At 35.0% G+C, this 20,508-nt stretch overlaps 1 protein-coding gene across 1 annotated transcript; it reads right to left on the bottom strand.

Annotated features, from left to right (window-relative positions):
* Positions 1-6,768: 6,768 nt before the first annotated feature.
* Positions 6,769-19,260, bottom strand: LOC104904712 (peroxisome biogenesis protein 2). The gene is made up of 8 exons (XM_010693071.4): positions 19,013-19,260; positions 18,693-18,803; positions 18,444-18,597; positions 15,897-16,033; positions 15,679-15,779; positions 15,271-15,388; positions 13,158-13,324; positions 6,769-7,348 (listed from the first exon to the last, which is right to left on the bottom strand). The coding sequence occupies exons 1-8, from the start codon at positions 19,133-19,135 to the stop codon at positions 7,219-7,221; spliced, it is 1,041 nt and encodes a 346-aa protein (XP_010691373.1). The 5' UTR covers positions 19,136-19,260; the 3' UTR covers positions 6,769-7,218.
* Between the last annotated feature and the right edge of the window lie 1,248 nt (positions 19,261-20,508).

Below are 20,508 nucleotides of genomic sequence, written 5' to 3'. Positions count from 1 at the left end.
ATAACCGAGGCCCTATCTATCTTTACAGTTTATGTCCATCAATATAAAAGAGGAAACCTTTGGCTTTTGCAGTATAGTAATTTTGCCATCATTATTGTTCAAACTTCAAATTGCACTAGTTTAGTCAAGTGATCGATCAGAAACAGTATTCTCATCCTTCCTACGTGAGGATATGTGTTTTAAGAACACACCAACACCTAATAATAGGAAACTAAATTAAAAGAATATAATATGATAAGAAGCATAACTATACAAGTGCGACTTGGTGGCCATACAAATTTGAGAAATTATAAATTTTAAGCTAAGCTAGTTGCATTGCTCAATCTTTATGTTAATTAACTGTCAAAAAGATGAAAATACTAAGAGATTCATATATTTTGAGCCAACATGCTCTCGAATGGAGTTTGAATTGACGTCTCATAGTAAGATGTCAGGCATCTCACATAATTTTTGGTACCAAAATTAAGTCACAGTGGTATTAAAACTAAGTCAAAGTGGTATCAAAATAAAGTCAAACTTACATTTTGATACCAAGTAAGATTACTTTTTGGTACCAAATGACCCTATTTTAATATCACTTTGATTTAATTTAAAGATCATGATGCAAATTTGAGTTTGAATAGCTGTCCACCTATCATAGTTGGGCCGCTTTGACTTAATTTTGATAACAAAAATTTTGTAAGATTTCAAAATGAGTAACCAACACTATCTCAAATTAATGTCTACATTCATAATTCATTTGACTTTGAAGACAAGACTACATAGTTCAAGGGCCATCCTTAGCTTTATTCATATAATTAACTAAAAGAAAGTCATCTCAAATTAAACTTTTGAATTGATTATTGGATTTTGAAATAACATTGAAGCCATTGGTAGTTTGGTACTGTTGGCGGTATGATACATAATACTTTCGTCACACCATATATGTCTTGTTCAGAAAAAAGTACAAATTGGTTGAATGTGAATTGTTTGATAAGTGACAAAGTTCTAGTTAGTGGACTATCCATTATTACTCAATCGAGAATGGTGGTCTGTAGTAGTTTCTTATTATATACTCCTTTACATACTCATATGACCAACTGAGTCTACAATAACAGTCGACTACCCTTGTTAACTACAACTATGATAAAATCTAAAATCTCCGCTAAATGAACACTAGTATGAGATATTGTTCACTTTGGGTCTACTTCACACGGATTTGTTTTTGGACACCTCTTAAAAGATTGTATATAATAGTTATGTGAACGTGTATTTCTTTGGTCTTCCAATGTGGGCATACCAACAATACATGCTTGAAGTTATCTATCCATATAAGGGGTGTAAATAATGCAGGTCGAGTTCGAGTTTGGGCTAGCTCGACTCAACTCAACTCGTTAGCATTTTGTGTTGAGTCGAGCTCACTTGAATCGAGTTTTGACCAAGTCGAGATTTGACCATATAGATCCCTGAGGTAGAATACATGTCTAATTTAGATACTTTGATGTAGATAATTAGATATTCGAGCTTCTCACGAGTTTTTGAATCGATTATCGGGTTGCTCAACTCGACTCTCCAGCATCTTGAGTTGAGCTCGAGTTCGATGCAAGCTTCGACTGGATTTTGACCAAGTGGATCTCGAGTAATTCACGAGTTGTCTCGTCCTATTTATACCCCTAATCAACATAATAAAAACAGAAAAGACAACCACATACGGAATAACATGTACATTAAGTTTTAGGGGATCTAGATGAAAAGTGATAAAATAATAACTCATCTTCTTGACTTTCAATTATATATATATTGAAATTTTAAATTTGACAATATGCTTTGTATGTTAAAATCTAGTTGATCTTCAATATGCAATCATAGTTCAAAACCATGGGATCAATTAAATTAATTTAGAAATCAAACTATATTTATAATAGATTGCAACCTTTGGCCATTATACTTTCTTTTTCTTCAAAAACCACTTCGTCTCTTGACTTCTTTATCACATTCGCACTTTCGGCACTTTGTACTTTGATCCTCGACGCAACAATCACCGCAAAACTTGATTGCAAGATTAGCATGCAACTCATGAGTTCTAGTAGTTTCTAGAAGGTACATATGGTTCCTCTCAACTCTTTTATTTTGTTTTAGAATCCTAGATAAACTTTTTGGTTAACAATACCTTTTGGTATAAACAAAGTACTACACAAACCTTAAACTAACCATTAGTAGTTTAGTACTCCTAATGATCTTAATCTTGCTACGAAAGTAAGAACTTGTTTCTTAGTATGAAGCAACTCAGTCCATGTTGTTCATGTGTCATCATCAAAAAATATTTACGAAATAGTGAGCTACAAAATAACCAATTTGTTTATACAGTCCATGTTATTCGTGTGTGATCATCAAAAATATTTACAAAATAGTGAGTTACAAAATAACCAATTTGTTTATGCGGTTCATGTGGTTCATGTTGTTCGTGTGTGATCATCAAAAATATTTACAAAATAGTGAGCTATAAAATAACCAATTTATTTATGCGGTTCATGTTCGTGTGTGATCATCAAAAATATTTACAAAATAGTGAGCTACAAAATAACCAACTTGTTTATAAGTGCCCTAGGTGATCCATATGCACAAGATCAAAAGCATTCACAATAAGTGAATAAGAGATTAAGAACTATAAAAAAGGATATGTATATAACTTTGTGAAGGAAAAAAAAAATTCAATAGTATGGTATTATATATCCTTCATAATGATTCACAATACTGATAATATCCTTTATAAGATCGGAATCATATTGACGTAGTCAATGTTTGTACTAATTTATGAATTGATGTTCAAGTCTACCATGTAAAAAGTTAAATCGAGAATACGAGAAGCATATGTGAGGGACTCCCATGAATGTTCTCATTTATGGTAAGCTCTTTTTTCCTGTTACATTGTTTTTAATTTTTAGTTTATTTTCTTATTTTGTTTAATAAATTAGAGTATCTATTTATGAGAGTTTCTCAGGCCCTAGTATGGGGATTTTGTCCCTGTTATGAAGGTCTCCTTCCTCATATGGGACTTGTGAGTCTCATTTATTTGTTGGTAGGTGTGAGGAATTGTATGATTGGTTGAAATTCCAGGCTATCAACATGAAGGTATTGAAAACTCGAATGCCAACAACATTGTTAGATAAAAAAATGTTCTTCTCCAAATTATGCCAAAATGACATACGGTCCATTAATAGCTGCAAGATTCAGCAAATACAAGGGGCCTGCGCTACTTTGGTCGATCTGATTCATTATAGTTTCATTGAAGACGAATTTTCAATCCCCAATATATATGCCGTTTGACATTCAATTAATGAAATTTCTCTTTTAAAAAATGAGAATACGAGAAAGCTATTATAATATCTTATGTTGCTTTTGTAATGTTCCACAATCTCGTCCTATTTTTTCTCATTGCTAACTTATAAGTGACTCATTGCTCTCGTAGTAGACTCCAATTATATATCTATAAGCCTTCATTATGATCATAAGTGGACGATGATGATTCTTAATCATCATGGAGTAATCATTGCATTAAAATGATAATTATCTACTATGAGAAAGTAAGAAGTAGAGAGTGGTCCTTGTAGTACTTTCGATCCACCCAAAAAATAAACAATAGAAAAGAGATATAGTGCTTGTAGTATCCTTAAAAAGATGAATATAAGAAGAGAAATTAAAGAATGTCACCATCCAAAATTCAAGGAAAAAGGGTAATTAAACGGGACAACAAATAAAGACGCGAAACGTACGTGAAAACGCATAAAGTTGTGAATTCAAAGTTGCATAGGGATCATTAAACCTAAAAAAGACAGCATACCCACAAAATCCATCGTTAAGAAAGATCAAAAGGATTTCGAATGCAATGGTAAAACATTCATCAAGCTCATGCATGATTGTTTCCACTTGTTTTTGTGTTCTTTTTCTAGATTGTATTATACTAGTATCTCTGCACTCTCCCTCTTAGGGATGATGTATTAAAAAAAAAAAAAAAAACTCATTTCCTACATATTTATAAATAGATACATTAAACTTTAGTAATTATATAATTCTAAAGGCGATAAATATTTGATTTTACCTTTCTAACTTTGATTTAACCTTTAAACTTTTTAACCTGAACTGCAGAAGAAAGGGGAGAGGGAGAACGGAGAGATCTAGAGGAATAGGTAGAGGGAGAAAGGAGTTATGAAGAACGGAAGTATTTTGAGTTTTTTTAAAGAGTCGTGTTTAGTAAAGTAAGAGTAAAGTAAGGTTATGTTTAGCAAACATGCCCAAAAATCATAAACCGAAAAGAAAAAAGAACTCGTACGAACAATAAACAAATAACAATAGTAGAATCCTCACAAGAGTGAGAGTAAGACTCTCTCGTATAAAAGAGAAAATCATTACACTCCCTCAATTCCGAAAGATTTTTCCCTTTAGCACATACTTATTAAAGAGAATAAAATCAAGAACAAAGTTATTAAGCAAAGTAATAATCCTCCCTCTACTTCCAAATCATATGGGCCATATGCTTCTTTCATCTTCTCTTTGGTTCTTTAATTGCAAGTATCTAAAAACGGAGTATATGTTAGAAAATATTCTCATATCAGTTAAGGATAATTCTGATAATACTCTTTGTAGACTAAAGTCACCTTAGAGATGCGTGCATGAAACCACCTTCAGTTTTTTTCGGGGGAAAAAATCAATTACATCATATCAACTGTTCTTCATGTGATTGTACAAGAGTTTGTCATTTCATGTCTTTACTCAATTACTCTCTAGCACATACAGCATTATTGGAGTATGTAGGTTTTTCAAAACTAGTGAATCAATTTCCCTCCTCTTTTCTTATCCTTCGATCTCCTTTGAACTTTATAAGGACATGAATGGATGAAAAGGAACGAAATAATTAGCTTTATGTGAATTCACATGTGATTATGTATGACCTATTCCATATATATAAAAAAAAGGAACTTATGAAAGAATTACAACTTTACTATATGCCTAGTCTAATTATTTGACAAAACGTATATCCAAATTTATATACGATTTGAAACTATTAGGTCGAGAATTATAACCAATTTCAACAAAATCGAATCTATGCCAAAATCTCATAATTGGTTATAAGTTATAGCTTATTTCAACTTTTCATACTCAAACTCGTCTATATATCCAATAGCAAAGTTATTAAAATCGCAATTCAAATCTTAAAATATTATGATTTTACGATTCAAAATATGGTAGACGATTCGATTCACGATTCTAAATGATTCTGTACATTTCTATTAACTAGCGAAAACCTCGCAAATTTAAATCATGCTAACAAAGCAAATAATAAATATATATTGTTAGTAATGGGCACAACTATTTTTTCCAATTTTTAGGTCTTTTAAATTACATTTTTAGCATATTCAATGAAAATTGAGTGCAATATCTTGATTATACTTATTTGTAAAATCTTACAATTCTATGATTCGATTCTAAAGGTGATTTCCGATTCAAACTAGAATCTCGATTTTAACAACTTCGTCCAATAGTTGCAATTCTAATGCAGCAATCCAACATTGATATTAGACACAAGGAAAATCTACCCGTTTAGGGTAACTACTCTCTGTAAATAAACATTATTCATAGTAAATACCAACGTAACAACTAAAACATATTTTTTAAAATCACAATCAAGTAGATCACTCAACGGGTAGTATAGCATTATACAACTACCCATAACGCTCACCTCCCAAGTCCCAACCATCAACATGTTCCCACAATCCCACTTATCCAAGCCCAAAACCATATATTCTTCTCATGCACAAGAAATGGTTCATCCTTCGCACAGTAGCATACAGTCTCTGTTACAGTCCAATCATCGTTGTAATTATGTAGAACCGTTTCCGTTCAATACAATAACAAGCCTCCCTATTCAAATGTTCTTATCTAAAAGACTAAAAGGGTAAAAAAACACTCAAATCATAGTCCTTTATTAAAGAGACTTTTAGACAATACTTATTTTATTTGGTTAGGTAGTACTTGTATTTAAAGTGAACTGTGAACAGTTCTACTTAACTTACCACAGTAGAAACTAATTAACCAAAGCTCTTCCATAACATTTATTTCCTCCGTTTCATAATACTCGCTACATTTTTCATTGTGGGAAGTTTCACATTACTTGCTATGCTTCCTTTTTAGTGATAAATTCTCTATATCTCTCTCTACTCACATGGGTCCCTTTGCTTTTTACTTTCTACCTCTCTCTTCTACAAAAATTATCTAGGAGTCCGTAAATTGAAAAGTGTAGCGAGTAATGTGAAACGGAGGAAGTATCATCTTTAGATAATACTTATCTTTAAGTGAAAATCCTGAAAGGAGACTGCATGACTTTAGACCCAAAAAGAATTAAAAAAAAAAAACAAGGAAAAGACAGCTTTGGATAGTAACCTGACAACTTAATAGTACTCTAAATCAGCTAAGGATGAATTTCAACTTATTGACCTAGATAATCATCATTATGTACAGCGTAGCAATTAAGTAAAGAAAAACTATATCAAATCCTTGACCTAATCTCAATCAAGCATATTACCAAGTCAAAAATTCGTACAAAAAAATCAACAGCAGTCAAGAAGCATCATCATTTTGGTCTTATCTTAACGTGTAAAACGGCAGTTTGTGAAGACATGGAAAGACAACATACTAACTACAACTTTTGGCTTAATCCCCCACAGTGAGAACCTGTGGACAAAGGAGAACTTATTTTCACCTTTTTCAACCAGACAAAGATATCTGAAGACATTGTACAAAGGCAGAGATTATTTAAAACCACCAAATCACCTGAAATCAGATGTGAAATGATGTCAAAGAATGATAGTATAGAGTATAGAATCTAACCATCCGGAATCAATTGTCGCATTATCTCGATCCTTCGTTACTAAGAATATAACATCACCTAAAGGAAAGACATGGTATAATAGTTGGGTCATTTTCATTCTCCCACTATCACTTAATTTAAGTAGTGGTATATTGGGAAACCTAATACTATATTAGAAAGGTAACAATTTTTTCGGACATCCTAAAATAGTATATGTGACTACTAATTTCTGAACGAAGGGAGCAATTGACTGGATTTACAGAAAGACTTGCCTCCTTGTGTAGTTGTGTATCTATACGTATAGAGGTCATGGAGGCTAGTTTCAAGAATGCGATTTCATGATACGTTTGGTCAGATTCCTTGTAATGAACATGTTACGTTTTGGAAGACTTCTCCTCTACAGAGCCACCTAGCCGTTGCATGGCTGTAACTGGCTGGGTGCACCTCGCGCATCTGAAAGATGGTGCAGCAGAACACCGTGTTCGAAGACAGTAATAACAGTATCTGCAAGAACAAATGAGAGCATCAACATCAAATAGAGTGGCCAGATAAGCTCACTGGTACACGTTTGCTGTGTTCCTAAATCCGTTTCTAAACTAATTATGGCAGGATATTATTAATATAATGAGTCATTCTTATTAGGAAAAGTTGATATATACATAACATAACAAAGCCTGAATCGAGGAAGATATTTCTAGTTTTCTACCCTCTTCAACCGGTTCTAAATATAAAAAAATAAACTCTCTTTAATGCCAGTTACACTATGTTCTTCCCCCAAACAAAAAATATGCTCCTCTGTTTCTCTAGCCAAGTCCCACTACTCCAATAGTTAGTAAGAAAATATTTCACTGACAGATATTAGATAATTTTGCTGTCAACAACTTCCAATTGTTGGTATAGGGAGTTCAAATCATGGAAAACCAACACTTAAAACATTCTGCAGCCTCTCTACTCCAAATTGGTGAAATTTTCTGCTTCTCTTTCTACAACAACAAAATCTTACTCCCAAAAAGATTTGAGGTTGGCTAACATGAACCGATCATTTCCCTGGCCAATGAAACAATAAACTTAAAAGAATAATTCAAAGAGAGTAAACAAAGAAATATGGGAAAGTAAAAGTGAGGAAAGTAAGACGAGAAAACATAAGGAACAAAAAACCGAATGAGGTGCAGAGAGCAAACAAAATAATGAGGATATAGACATATAAATGAGAGAGTTCTACAAAAGAGGGTGTACAGAGATAAGCAAAACGCAAGGATAGATTTAAAATCTGAGAAAATATTATAGAAGAGGGGAAAGAGAGAAAAACAAAGGGAAAGGTATCAAACAACCTCAAAAGGAGAATAAATTAAAAACTTCAGGGAGAAAACTTTGCAAAGCACCAGGAGTAGAGTAAACAGAATCGAAAAGTATAAATATAATCAATTCGTGTCATCAATGTAGATTTTCTCCCTCCACACCGCCTAATTCAACGCCGTATTTTTCTCAATCCTAAGTAGGCTCATATCACTATCAATCACCCTCGTCAAGATTTTCTTAGGCCTTCCCCTACCCCTTACAATCCCAACAGTTTGTCACTCTTCAAGCCTCCTACCCGGTGCATCACTTGGTCTTCTTCCTAACTACTTACAATCCCATATTTTCTCCTTCTCACCTATTATTTCTGATTTCATGTTCTTTTGTGCAATAAAACAGGCCCACAAGCTGCAGCTTTAAGGGAGAAATGCACGAGCGCACAGGAGATCCTCATTCTCTTGTGTTCCTTCAGTCGTTTGCTGAATTAAAACGTTACCTATTTACTATGGCACTCCACTTTCGTAAAAAGTTTAGGAATGGACACATGGGAAAGACATGCATCTTTTTCTTTCACCACTGCCCGCCTAAAGAGAGAATTCCTGGATGTCACCAACTGCACAGCGCCACCCTACTGCAACCAATCAATATAAAAGAACCTTCCTGCCCAGTGCCCTTAACATGTCTATAGGGCTACTAAACCTCACTAGCATAGACTCAAAAGACCATAAGCTCCCGACACGTTAACTTCATTTGAATATCCACTGCTCCTGACAGCACTACTAAATACTTCTATAAAGAAAGATAAAGGGATGTTCTAGTTGTTAAATGTCATCTCAAACTAAGAGGGTCAAGTGTTTGATTCTTATATTTCAGGCAAAAGTGCCTCTCCCTTCAATCCGAAAAACCACAGATAACCCTACTTTTGACACAAGCAGCTGTTAGCTAATAAGAAACTTGTCTATTGTCTCCCAAGAGGAAACCAAACCCAGGATCAGAGTTTAACATACCATCAACACTAGACATGAACCCAGGATCAAGGTTATATGCATATAGCATTGCCCATTCATATAGAAGGAAAAGAAAAAGAAATAAAGTACTTCCTCAGTTCATCCCCTAATTATTTTCACACTAAATTTGGGCAGAAAAGTAAGGATAGTTGTTGATAAAAAAACACTTTAGTCACAATGGAAATTGGTTTCTAGATAATGTTATTAACATCATTCCTACCAGAGTTGTCCCATATTCAAATAATTCCTCTTCTCAAACTCTCTCCTCTTGAAGATGGGTTTAGATAGAAAGTTTCCAAAGACTTCTTCTTTTCAATTGCATCTACTTATCACCTTCCAACAACCATTAATACTAAATTTTATTTTCCCAGTGGACCTTCTGTGCCTTGGGCCAAAGTCTGGAAGATTATAACCCCCTTCACATACAAGATGCTAATGTGAATATACCAAAGTCTGTACTCTCTAACTGCCAAATTCATTAACAGTGACTGGGTCTGCACATGTACAACTACAAGTGAAAACTACCTCCACCTCTGTAGAGACTTCCCTTGCACCAGTTTATTCTGGAATTTGAGCTTTGTTTAAAATCAGTTCTCATCATATTGATTCAAGTGGCTTCTTCAATTGCACTTGGGATAATTAAATTCAAGACAAGACAAAACAAGGCTTTGTATTTAACAGTCAATCTTTGGCCCCTTTTAAATTTTAGAAATAAAAATACTTTTGAAGGATCCATAACCCATGCCAGCTTGCTCTTAAACAGATATATTGTTGATTTATACCGCCAGCAACGCTCTAAACTTGATCGCCTTAACAGCCCTCCCCCCCAAAAAAAAAATGGATATCTGAATTCGAAAAATGATGGATGCTGGAAAGGATGGTACTTGGTACATAAGATAATCACTGAAATTTAAAGCTGAGTCTCTCTGCTGCGGAGTTTCTTACGATCAGAGGTCTCTTATTGCAAGAATTAAATAGCTCGCACCTAGAGCCTGAGACTGATGAACGAGCTGATATGTTTCCCCGTCATAAATTGGTGCAATTATTCATGATGTGGCAAAGTAGCTGAAGGAGTGGATGCTCATCTTGCTTCATGCAAGAGGATATGCAGATGTTGCTCATAATTTGCAAAATTTGGGATCCAGATGGAAGAAGAAAGGAAACTTAACTCTCTAACTGCCTCTGTGTGTCAACTGTCAAGGACTAAAGGAGTATGCTTTGGAGCTAAATATTCCCTTACTTAAAAACTTCCTTTCTCACCTCTTTTTGTTTTTGTTTAGTTCTAGATTTGCTGGTTTATTTGCTTTGCTGGACCCTCATATCAGCTTTTTGTCAGGTTGTATGTCCTCTGGCTTTTAAGCAGATGAATTAACGAAATCTTGTTTGTTTTTATTTACAAGAAAAGCCAGTTGTCAAGGACTAAAGGAATACGGGTTGGAACTAAATATCCTTTATTCAGAGCTGAGTTCATGAACATCCAGCTCTCAATCAGTACAAATATGATGCTTTTGTCACTTCTCCACTTGTATAAGAAATCATTTAATAAACGGCTTAATAGATTAATACACCATGTTTAGTACTTTTCCAACTCCAAAGGCATATACTTCTTTGTTAAAATTATAATCCAAAGTCAGTTCGAACTTAGGCTCTAAACTTTTCTATAAAAAAAAGCTTACGGTAGCACATACATATACCCTTTCCTTCCCTGAGGTAACACGAACGAGAGAGTGGTGGTATCAATAAAATTTATAAATCATCAAGTATTTAAAGACATTGGAAAAACAGAGCTGAAACGTTCAAGATGTAGTTACTCAGATTGAAGCAGGAAAGGCAGTGATCGATAAGCATAAATTGCTATATTTTTTCTTCTTCAAGAAACTGAGAGTGGTAGTAAGAACTAAGAAATGAAGTAAACAGACATATGAACACTCAGACGGGTGGACTCCATCTACACGACATCTATTAGCTGACCTTTTTTCTAGAACAGCAACTAGCTATGACATCATCTACAGGTAAAAAAGGCCAAAACAAGAAATGAAAGCAACGCATACTCAAATCAGCGGAAGCTTCTAACTTTTCATTAGTGCAGGGACCATACTACGTTCACAGGAAACATTGGAACCTTACTCCTGGCAAGATTACATTAAAAGAATGGAAATCCTCACTTCTTGACACAGTGCTTCAGAAAACAACAGTCCAGTAGCCATACACATGCAAAAGTATCCCAAGAAAGATCTGCTAGAGACTGGATCAGATTGTTTAATGTAAGAGATGAGGAGGAATTCTGATTGGAAGAAGAAAGCCCGCAGATAGAACAAGAGGTCAGAAAGTATAAGGTGGTTTAATTGATTGGCAGGCAAGTGTCTCCAATTACAAAAGGCATGCTCATACATATATCTGAAGTCCTTTCTCTCTCTATCCTTCCCTATTTATTACAGTTCAATGGAAAAGCGAGCTACTAGTAAGATTCCCTTTTGTTTTAGGACCTAGTCTTCCTAGTCAAGCAAGGAGCCTAACTGACTTCCCATTTCCCAAAGATACTGACAGCTAAGATTGCCCTTCCTTCTAGCATATAGGTAAGATGCACAGGTGGAAATAAGTGGATGCAGAGAAACATCTTCCTCATACAAAAACTTAACACGGTATAATGTAACAACCCCACCTCCCCTCCTATGCTGAGGACCTACCACAGACGTGGCAAAAGGAGCGCACATGAGGGGAACGTTGGGTAACGGTCACCTGGGAGAAAAGCGGAGAATGTCAGGGAATTTTCTGCCATCACAGATTTATATGAGCTGTAGAGTGAGGTGTCCTGACAGGTGTCAGGAGAATGAAAGCTGTAGCAGCTATAAATAGAAGAGAGAAGGACAGGTTAAGGAATTCAGAAATTGAGTGATTATCTAGAGTAATTGGGAGAGATCTGGGCCTCTCGAAAGCCTTGACTTATCTTGTAATTTGCTTATTTTTCATTAATCATAACACCTACAGCTTCCTGTGATTCCATTTCTGTTTTGCCTTAAACATATTTTCTACCATTGTTGTTGAGTTTGTGAGTGTAGGTACCAATCTGTTACATATAAGCAGTACAACTTATAACTTATAAGTGCAAAGAAGTCCTCTTCAGTCAATTAAGCAGCAAACACCTATATATCACCAGTAATTTCACAACTCATCCACACGAAGTTTCTAACCTGTTTCCAATATACCAGATACAAAGTTGGACAATCCACGCAAGCGTATCTAGTCACCAAACATTCTAGTGACAATCATGATTTTGAAAAGGGTCCATCATCTTTGATGCCTTCCGAATGAAGCCAGAGAAACCCATGTATACTAACCTTGATCGTTTTTCCTTCTAATATGCAAAAATAAATGACAGTATGTGTGATGGATTAATGCAGATATATGTTTTCAGAATATCAACTTTACATAATGTTTACAAATAGATGACATGTTGATGGTCAAATTGTGAGTTGGAAAACGTAAAAGTCGAACTGTTGCAAATAAAAAGAAACAGAGGAAGTAAGATAAAATTCCCCCCCCCCCCAAAATAAAAAAGAGCACTTGTTAATCTTCTAATTCTCAACTCAATGAGAGAGAAATTGCAGTTCTGCAGCGCTAAAATTAGTAATAATAAATTCAGAAGTTACTCATTCCCATCAAAGCAAACTCTCAGAAATCTTAATCTGCTTTCAACAATTAACTTCATCAATTATCACCAAAGTCCGATACCACCTCTGTGACCGAACCCCTAATGCAGCTGTATTCTCTCTTTACTTTTCTCTTGGAGAAGCCAAAGATATACTGTTGAAGGATCACATATAGTATATATGTATTTGGCATATGAATTAAGATTATAGAGCAGTCTAGACTCAGTACAATGAATTGTATTTAGTAAGTCTACCATCTGTTCTCTCCTGTATAATACCTTGAGCCAGTATTCTAGTACAATAAACCAAAAAACCAAAAGCGTAAAAGAAAATGATAGGAAAAAAAGAGTAGCCACGCACCTGTGTCTACAAGGTAATGCAATAAATGGAATGCTTGGGCTACCTTGACAAACGGGGCAAGAAGTTTCCTCAGCGGTAGAATCTGAAGATTTGTCCTTGGAGAATGGACGAAATAAGCTTTTTAATGATGAAGAATTCAAAAGTGGGAGAAGCAACAACAGCATTTCCTGCATGAACAAAAAACACATCTTAATAACACATAAAAGGAGAGAATTCAATACAAAATTTTGGAAAAAGAAAGTTTGACTAAAATAAAAAGTCACAATACTCCTTGACCCAAAAGAGGCATTCTTTACTAAGAATTCAGATATTGCTAAAGACTTTGTTCAGCTTTCAACCATAGGTTTCAGACACTATCTAGCCTAACTGTCGCAATTGTACTTTGCTTAATCAACACTTTCTCAAACCAATGGTGAAGCACAGATAGACCACTAAATCTGCCAACACTCCCCGAAACCAATAACAATCATGCAGTTAAAGCATGGAAAAGACCAAATTATCAACCCCCCCTCTCCAAGTAAACACAATAAAGCAGCAGAATTGGAAATAAAAACCAAAATGATTGGATAAAAAAAAGAGGAATTAGGAAACTGGCAAAATACAATTGTAATGTACAAATAGTTGAACATATACAATACAATTATTGATGCTCCAACAAATGAAAAAGCAACTCATGAAATATACAAATATAATACCAACTAAAATAGATTAGGAAAGAATATAAGATCTCTAGTAGAATCTCAAGCCATAGTAAATGAAGTCCTCTAAATTCATGTTTTTACTCACAGACTCATAGTAGTATAAGCTAGCCTAAGATTCCACCACAACTCATTTAATACTTTTTTACATTTCAGTAGTTGATTTTCTTTTTCTTTTCCTTAATAATGTTTTTTTTTTTTTGATTAAGAAATTAAGTCAGCCCAAGAGCTAACCCCTACAAGGCTACTAGCCTGTAGGAAACACCAACGCATTGGTTGGTAAGGCATGCACAGCATGCTAGGGAAATACCCCAGCATAATGCTGGACCCCTGACCTCAGAGGCTAAGGGGGAGCGCTCTACCCACTTGAGCTAACTCCTATCCTTTTTTCCTTAATAATATGAAAAAATGGAATTCTAAATACTTCATTTACTATTAATTTTTAATTAATAGTGCTCTAGTTTCATTAATAAACAAAACTAAACTACCATATTTTTAATGAAAAAGATGGACAAATAATGATATACCCCTAAGGCTAATATCTCTTTTTAACCCCTCCACCCCTGTTTGCAATTCGTTGAAAGCATCTGCTGTCTGCTCCAAGTCTCCACCACACTTTTATTGCCAGTCTCTCTTATCTCCTCTTTCTGCAATTAATCTCCATCCCCCCTTTCCATAACAATCGCCTCTCAATCATAATCAAAATACCTAAATTTCCACTCCTTGTCAACCAATACCTCATTTTTCGGATCCAGGGTTTTTTTGGATTAGCCTTAAATCTGAATAAATACACTGAAGGCAGTTTTATTAAGAGATATGAGGTTCAACAGCTAGTCAATCAAAAAGCTTAAGGTTCATTTCCACTTCTTTCTTTCTTCTCTTTTCAAGGGCCCCAAAATATTGTGGTGGACATCTCACTCAGACTTTGTGAGTGGCTGAAACATATGTCATCCTATAATAAGCACCTTAAATATGTTCAGTATGCTGCTTTCTTTTGGCATTTTCGAATAATATGAAATGCAACATCTTGTTATTTTGCTGCTTCATGGTTATCGCCACCATCAGCCCATCCCACGCTTCAATCACAGAGAAAAGGGAAAAGAAAACGGAAGACGGATGATGTGGTGGATAAAGAGATGAAAACTCTAGTTCTTGATATCAATATAGAATGTGATGTGTCAATATGCCACCTGATGCAAGCAATATAAAACAGTATTTGCCTCCAAGAGTTCAGTATGAAGAATTCAACTCAGGTCAATTTTCCTTCAGTAATGAACAAAACAATAAAATATGTGCAGTAAAAATGACCATCTTTCCAACAGTATTACTGCCAAGACAGACCGTCTAATTTCCAGTTAAACATGAATTATCAAATCAACAAAGCCTCGGGAAAGAAAAGCACCACAAATAATTACCGAAAACTCATTCCACACTAACTGGCGATTCATGTACTCAAAGCTAACAGAACGATTCATGTTCGGGCTTCCATACACAAGCCTAGCTCTGATAGCTCTCTCAATCAGATTCCTATACCTGCATCATGACACGTAAACAATAAACTGAGTGTAACCTCATCCAAAGATACAACAGTAATGCAACTTTTAAAGTAAACACAACGGCAGTTGGACAGATCAATCTATAATTAGTCTTCTATTATATATCTCTCCCGTGATCCCATTTACTATTTGTGTAGATCACAAAATTCAACTATCTCAACCTTCTCGCAGACGATTGAATAAATAATTATCTAAAATGTTGTCTTAATCAGAGCATATATGAGAGTAACTACAAAGTGGAGATGGAGACTGAAGCTCAAAACTTACTTTCCAGTAAAGAGAAATATAAGCAAGTTGCTTAATGATGCAACCTTATAGAAGCCTTCTACATGCTGCAACAAAACCCATGCCCGTTGTCCCAACGTCCTCTGGCAAGAAAGAATGAAAGGAGAAAATCAATCAATTATCCAAAAAGGACTTATCTCAGACTATAGTAAAGATAAAAACAATAAACAAATGAATATGTGGCAGAAAAGAACGAATACTTGCTCAGAGTCTCCCCATCTACGAAAAGCAGAAAAAGATTGCAAACGTGTCCAGATGTACTGACCCCCTACTGTAGCAATACAGTACCATATCTTTTGAGCTGCAGTAAGCCCAGGACCCTCCAAGCCATTTCTCACTGCAGTAGCACATACATTAGAGAGTATGACAGAGGACTTTGATAACTTGTAGAGAATGTTACTAAAACCGTGGCTACTTGAGAGGGGCATAAATCAAGGAACAAAATGGTGTCCCTACTTAACCATATCTCGAACAAAGAATAATGTCAACAAAAATGTTTTTCTTGATAGTTGATACAAGATTGATGTTGATAAATCCACCCACGCAAGTATGCAATATACATAATGCATAAACAAGCAGGCTAATATGACTGATAATTTCTTTTAAGATCCTCGGTTGTATAAAACACATATATTCATTTTTTTTCAAAGTTTAAAGATTTGAAGCTCTCCTTTATTCCTAAAAGATTCCACAGCTTCACATTTCCATCTAAAAAAGTGGTAAAAACAGAGGCAAAATAGTGAAAATTCATAAAAACCAATTAGCATAGCATTAATATCTCAAATTTGAGCTCTATTTTATCAGTTCTACAAAGTTTTACATATCAAAATAAGAAAATCAATGGCACACCTACTTCCTCCACCATCAATCCACCCCCAAGATGTAATGGCAAGGACAATAAAACTTCTTAGAGAATCTGCGATCAGCAACTTGCTTTTCCATTTTTTTCTGGGTAAATATTGCATTCACATTATATTCTAACCTGTTAAAGCCAATCCTATGCAAGCCAATAAAACTTTATACAAGTCTAAGAAAGTAAGATAAAATGCTTTCTTCAAGGACAAAGCTTTCTTTATTTGAGGAAAAATAGCCGGCAACAAAAGGCAGAATTTAAAGCCATTAATGAACCCTTCATTAAGCCCTCAAATGAAGTTAAAAAAGCTCACAAGATTTTCAGTAACAAAGCCACAGTGGAATTCTGGGAAGAGCATGCATACAGCTCCTGGTACTAAGCATTTTCGGGAATCAGGTACAAATCTAGTGTAACTGTGTAAGAGTATTAACTGCCTCTAGAAGCATTCACCATGGTAGATGCCACAGATATAATAGAAACACGTCATTCATATTTGAGCTCAAAGAGCTTATCAATAAGATAGGAGATGACGTTGATTCATCTCAAATACCTCCATTCAATAACTCATAGATAAAAGTAGAGACTGGAAAAAGTCATTTGATAAGGACCTAGAAACTGAATTAAAGGTATCCGAGTCCAGCAGCAAGATGTAAAGATCTCGATGTCTGTCAAGTTTATAAAAAGACCATGAACCCATACACTCCACTTTAGAGTACTCATCAACACTTCATATCTAATCACATCATGAGATCACCAGTCATATGTATCAATCCTCAATGTGTTTGACTATATTCTGCTCCGCAAACCTGATCAGCACTCAAACAGGCTGCATAACAAAGCTACACCTGAACAAAATAGAAGCTTACTAACATAAAGGTATAAGCTTTACTGACATATAGGTATAACCTAGTTTCCCCTTTTCTTGTCAATGATAACCTATTCGGATGTGTGCACCTCTGCCTTGCACCTTGCACTTAGGCTCCAAGAACCCTTAGCACCTCGGTGCGCTCATTTCATACTAGAACCCCTATTTCATATGTAATACATTGCCGGCAGCACATACAGAAAGCATATGTCATGTTATAAATCAATTTTCAATAGTCCAACTTACATGAAAGATTGAGGGAAATGTAGACCACAAAATAATTAGTTAACAAAGGAAGAATAGAAAAGATCCCAGATTCCCAACTCAATCCACACGAGTGAACAAAGAAAATTTCTTGACATTCTATTTTTCAATGTTTTTGACTTGATCCTACACAAAGATTAAAAATCAGCCACTCAAAACCATAGACCAACAAATGATCCATGGGGTAGCTTCTAGCTGAAATTTCATACAGCTAATAAATTGACCCACACCATCCATTATTCTCCCAAAGCCTAAAAAAACTAAAAGACGAAACGATATACACATGAAACTATGGTGGAAGGCAATTAACTGTTAAAGATAGGGAGGCAGGGGAATCCCACCTCACAACCCTTCTATGTAAGATGGATCTCAACCTTTGTTTGTCGCATTGGCAAACTTTGATTAAAAAGGATTAAGTTCAGTAATACCCTAAAAGAAAGAAGGCGGCTACAAGAACGATGAGACAAGCCAGCATTGGCAATGCTAGACTGCCAGTGCTATATAATTAACAAGCTTTCAGATGCTTTCCCTTCTTTTCTCACTCTTGATTACGTGCATTACCTCAATTCTTTCCACAAAACTTTAAATTGCATATACATTATCCACTACGCTATGTACACAAACCGTGCAATTATTAACATAGATACATCAGCTATTCAACTAAGAAGGAAGCTTCAATATCATTTCTCATTGTTTCTAATAGCAAAATAGTAAAAATCAAGGCAACTAATAAAACAAACTTCAAACCACAATAATAACAATTACCTTTTCCCCTCACTTCCATAACACGTTCATCCCTATATCTCAAGTTCATAAGACCAATTCCTGGAGTTGGCTTATCCACCCAAATCGAAAATCGCCAGATAAGAAATTCAAGGAACGCATCAAGTTCTGGTTCATATTGAAATAAAATCCCTGGCTAATTCCAAAAAGTGCAAAAATTCAACAAACACACACTTCCAAATACTACTTCCAAAAGCTCACAATAATACTCCTACAACCATATGTACATACCTTCATCAACGAAAATACTTTCACCAGCTGTTCTTTCAACATAGCTGACATTTCAACATCCAGTCTTCCCGCATCAAATTGATTTACTCGCGATATTGTTATCGGAATCATCTACCACAATAATTTTAATTGCAATGAAAAAATCGCAAAATTAAACCTAAAGTATTCTAAATTCGGAAAATTATTCAAAAATTGAACCTAAAATATTCTAAATTCGGAAAATTATTGAAAAATTAAACCTAAAGTATTCTAAATTCGGAAAATTATTGAAAAATTAGGGTATGTAGATTAATGGAGGGAAAGATAATTCGAAAAAATACCTGGTGAGAGAGAGGGGAGGAATTCCATTGAGGGAGCAATCTTTGGTAAGTAGTAATCCAAGCGTTTGGCGGAGGAACTTGAGCAGATGAAGATGAAGATGAAGCTAGGGTTTCTGTGTCCATTAATTTTTATGGCATGAAAAATTGGGGGGAAACTGAAGTTTATTGATTAGGATAGAACTAGAAGACGATGGAAATTTATGTTCGAATATTTGCGGTTCAACTGGTAGGAGAGTAAGACTATAGTCTATAGGCCTATAGGAGTGAAGACAAAGTGTGAATAAATGAAGGCCACCGCGACTTAAATTTTTTTATCTTTTTAGGCGGAGTTTATTTTTCATAAGCTTTATAAAATGAACACGAAAGCAGTGATTTCATTAAATAATAGTCATTTTGTTATGGAGTTTTAGAAGATTTAAATTGATATAGGTATTAAACATTCTTTGTATTAATGGGATCGCTTTGGATTTGGCTTGTTCTGAATGGAACATTGTTGAATCGTTGATATATACTTCTAATTGTTAAAGTGATAAGAGTTGGCTAGATGTTTAGATCGACAAATTTGTATAATTAGTCGTTCAAATCTACAACACAATACCAACAAACTTTCAGTTTCTATAATCTAAATCCTTTTATTGTGACTTAATTAGCAGTGGCGGATCTACACGTGGTCCTAGGTGGTCACGTGACCAACTAATATTTTTGAAAAAAAAAAAATCAAAAGCAACGCTCAAATTTTCGGAAAAAAAAAAAATCAAAAGCCGCCTCATTCTCTCACGCGGAGAAACCCTAATTCTTTCCCTTTCTCTTTCTCTCTTTCTCCTTCTCGAATCCCACGACCCAGACCCAGTAGAAGAAGCATTCACTTCCTTCGACGTCGGCGATCGCCGGTCCGGTCGTTCTCCAGACTCCAATCCTTCGTCGTCGGGGTTTGAGTCGTTCAGCCACTCTTGAGTTCAGATCTTTGTCGAATCGTCGTGACTCCTCGAGTCCTCGTCGTGCTTTGTAGTTCAGATCTTGGTGACCTTCAAGGCTTCAATCTTCAATTTCTCTGTTCGCGGTTGCCGAAGAAGTCGAACTCTAAGTCTTCATCAATTCGCAAGCTTTCATTGTTGCCCTCCACCTCGAGTATTATTCTTCCTGAATCTTGATGAGTTCTTTTATTTTTAGGTTTTTGTTCATCTTTTGTCAATTGCCATTTGCAATTTTCAATTTATTTATTGCTGAATTATAAAATCATGCTTTAATTCTGTCAATTGAACTTGTCTGCTTAAGATGTTCAAAGTTTTGTGGATTGTTGCTTTATTGGAAGTGAATTAGGAATTGAATCCTTGACTTGTTGTGTAGTTTTGTTCAATTGAATAAATCAAAAGTGTAACAACCGACTTAATTAGGAAATATTAGTCTAGTAGAACTTAAAATTTGAATGATTAAGTGTAACTTCTGTGATATGGTAGAAGAGATGTATTGGGAATGATATAAAATCTTGTGGTTTT

The sequence above is a fragment of the Beta vulgaris genome, chromosome 9 (assembly GCF_026745355.1).
Source record: "Beta vulgaris subsp. vulgaris cultivar EL10 chromosome 9, EL10.2, whole genome shotgun sequence".
Lineage (NCBI taxonomy): Eukaryota > Viridiplantae > Streptophyta > Magnoliopsida > Caryophyllales > Amaranthaceae > Beta > Beta vulgaris.
Note: the sequence above shows the minus strand (reverse complement) of the source record. Positions and strands in the feature narration are given on the sequence as shown.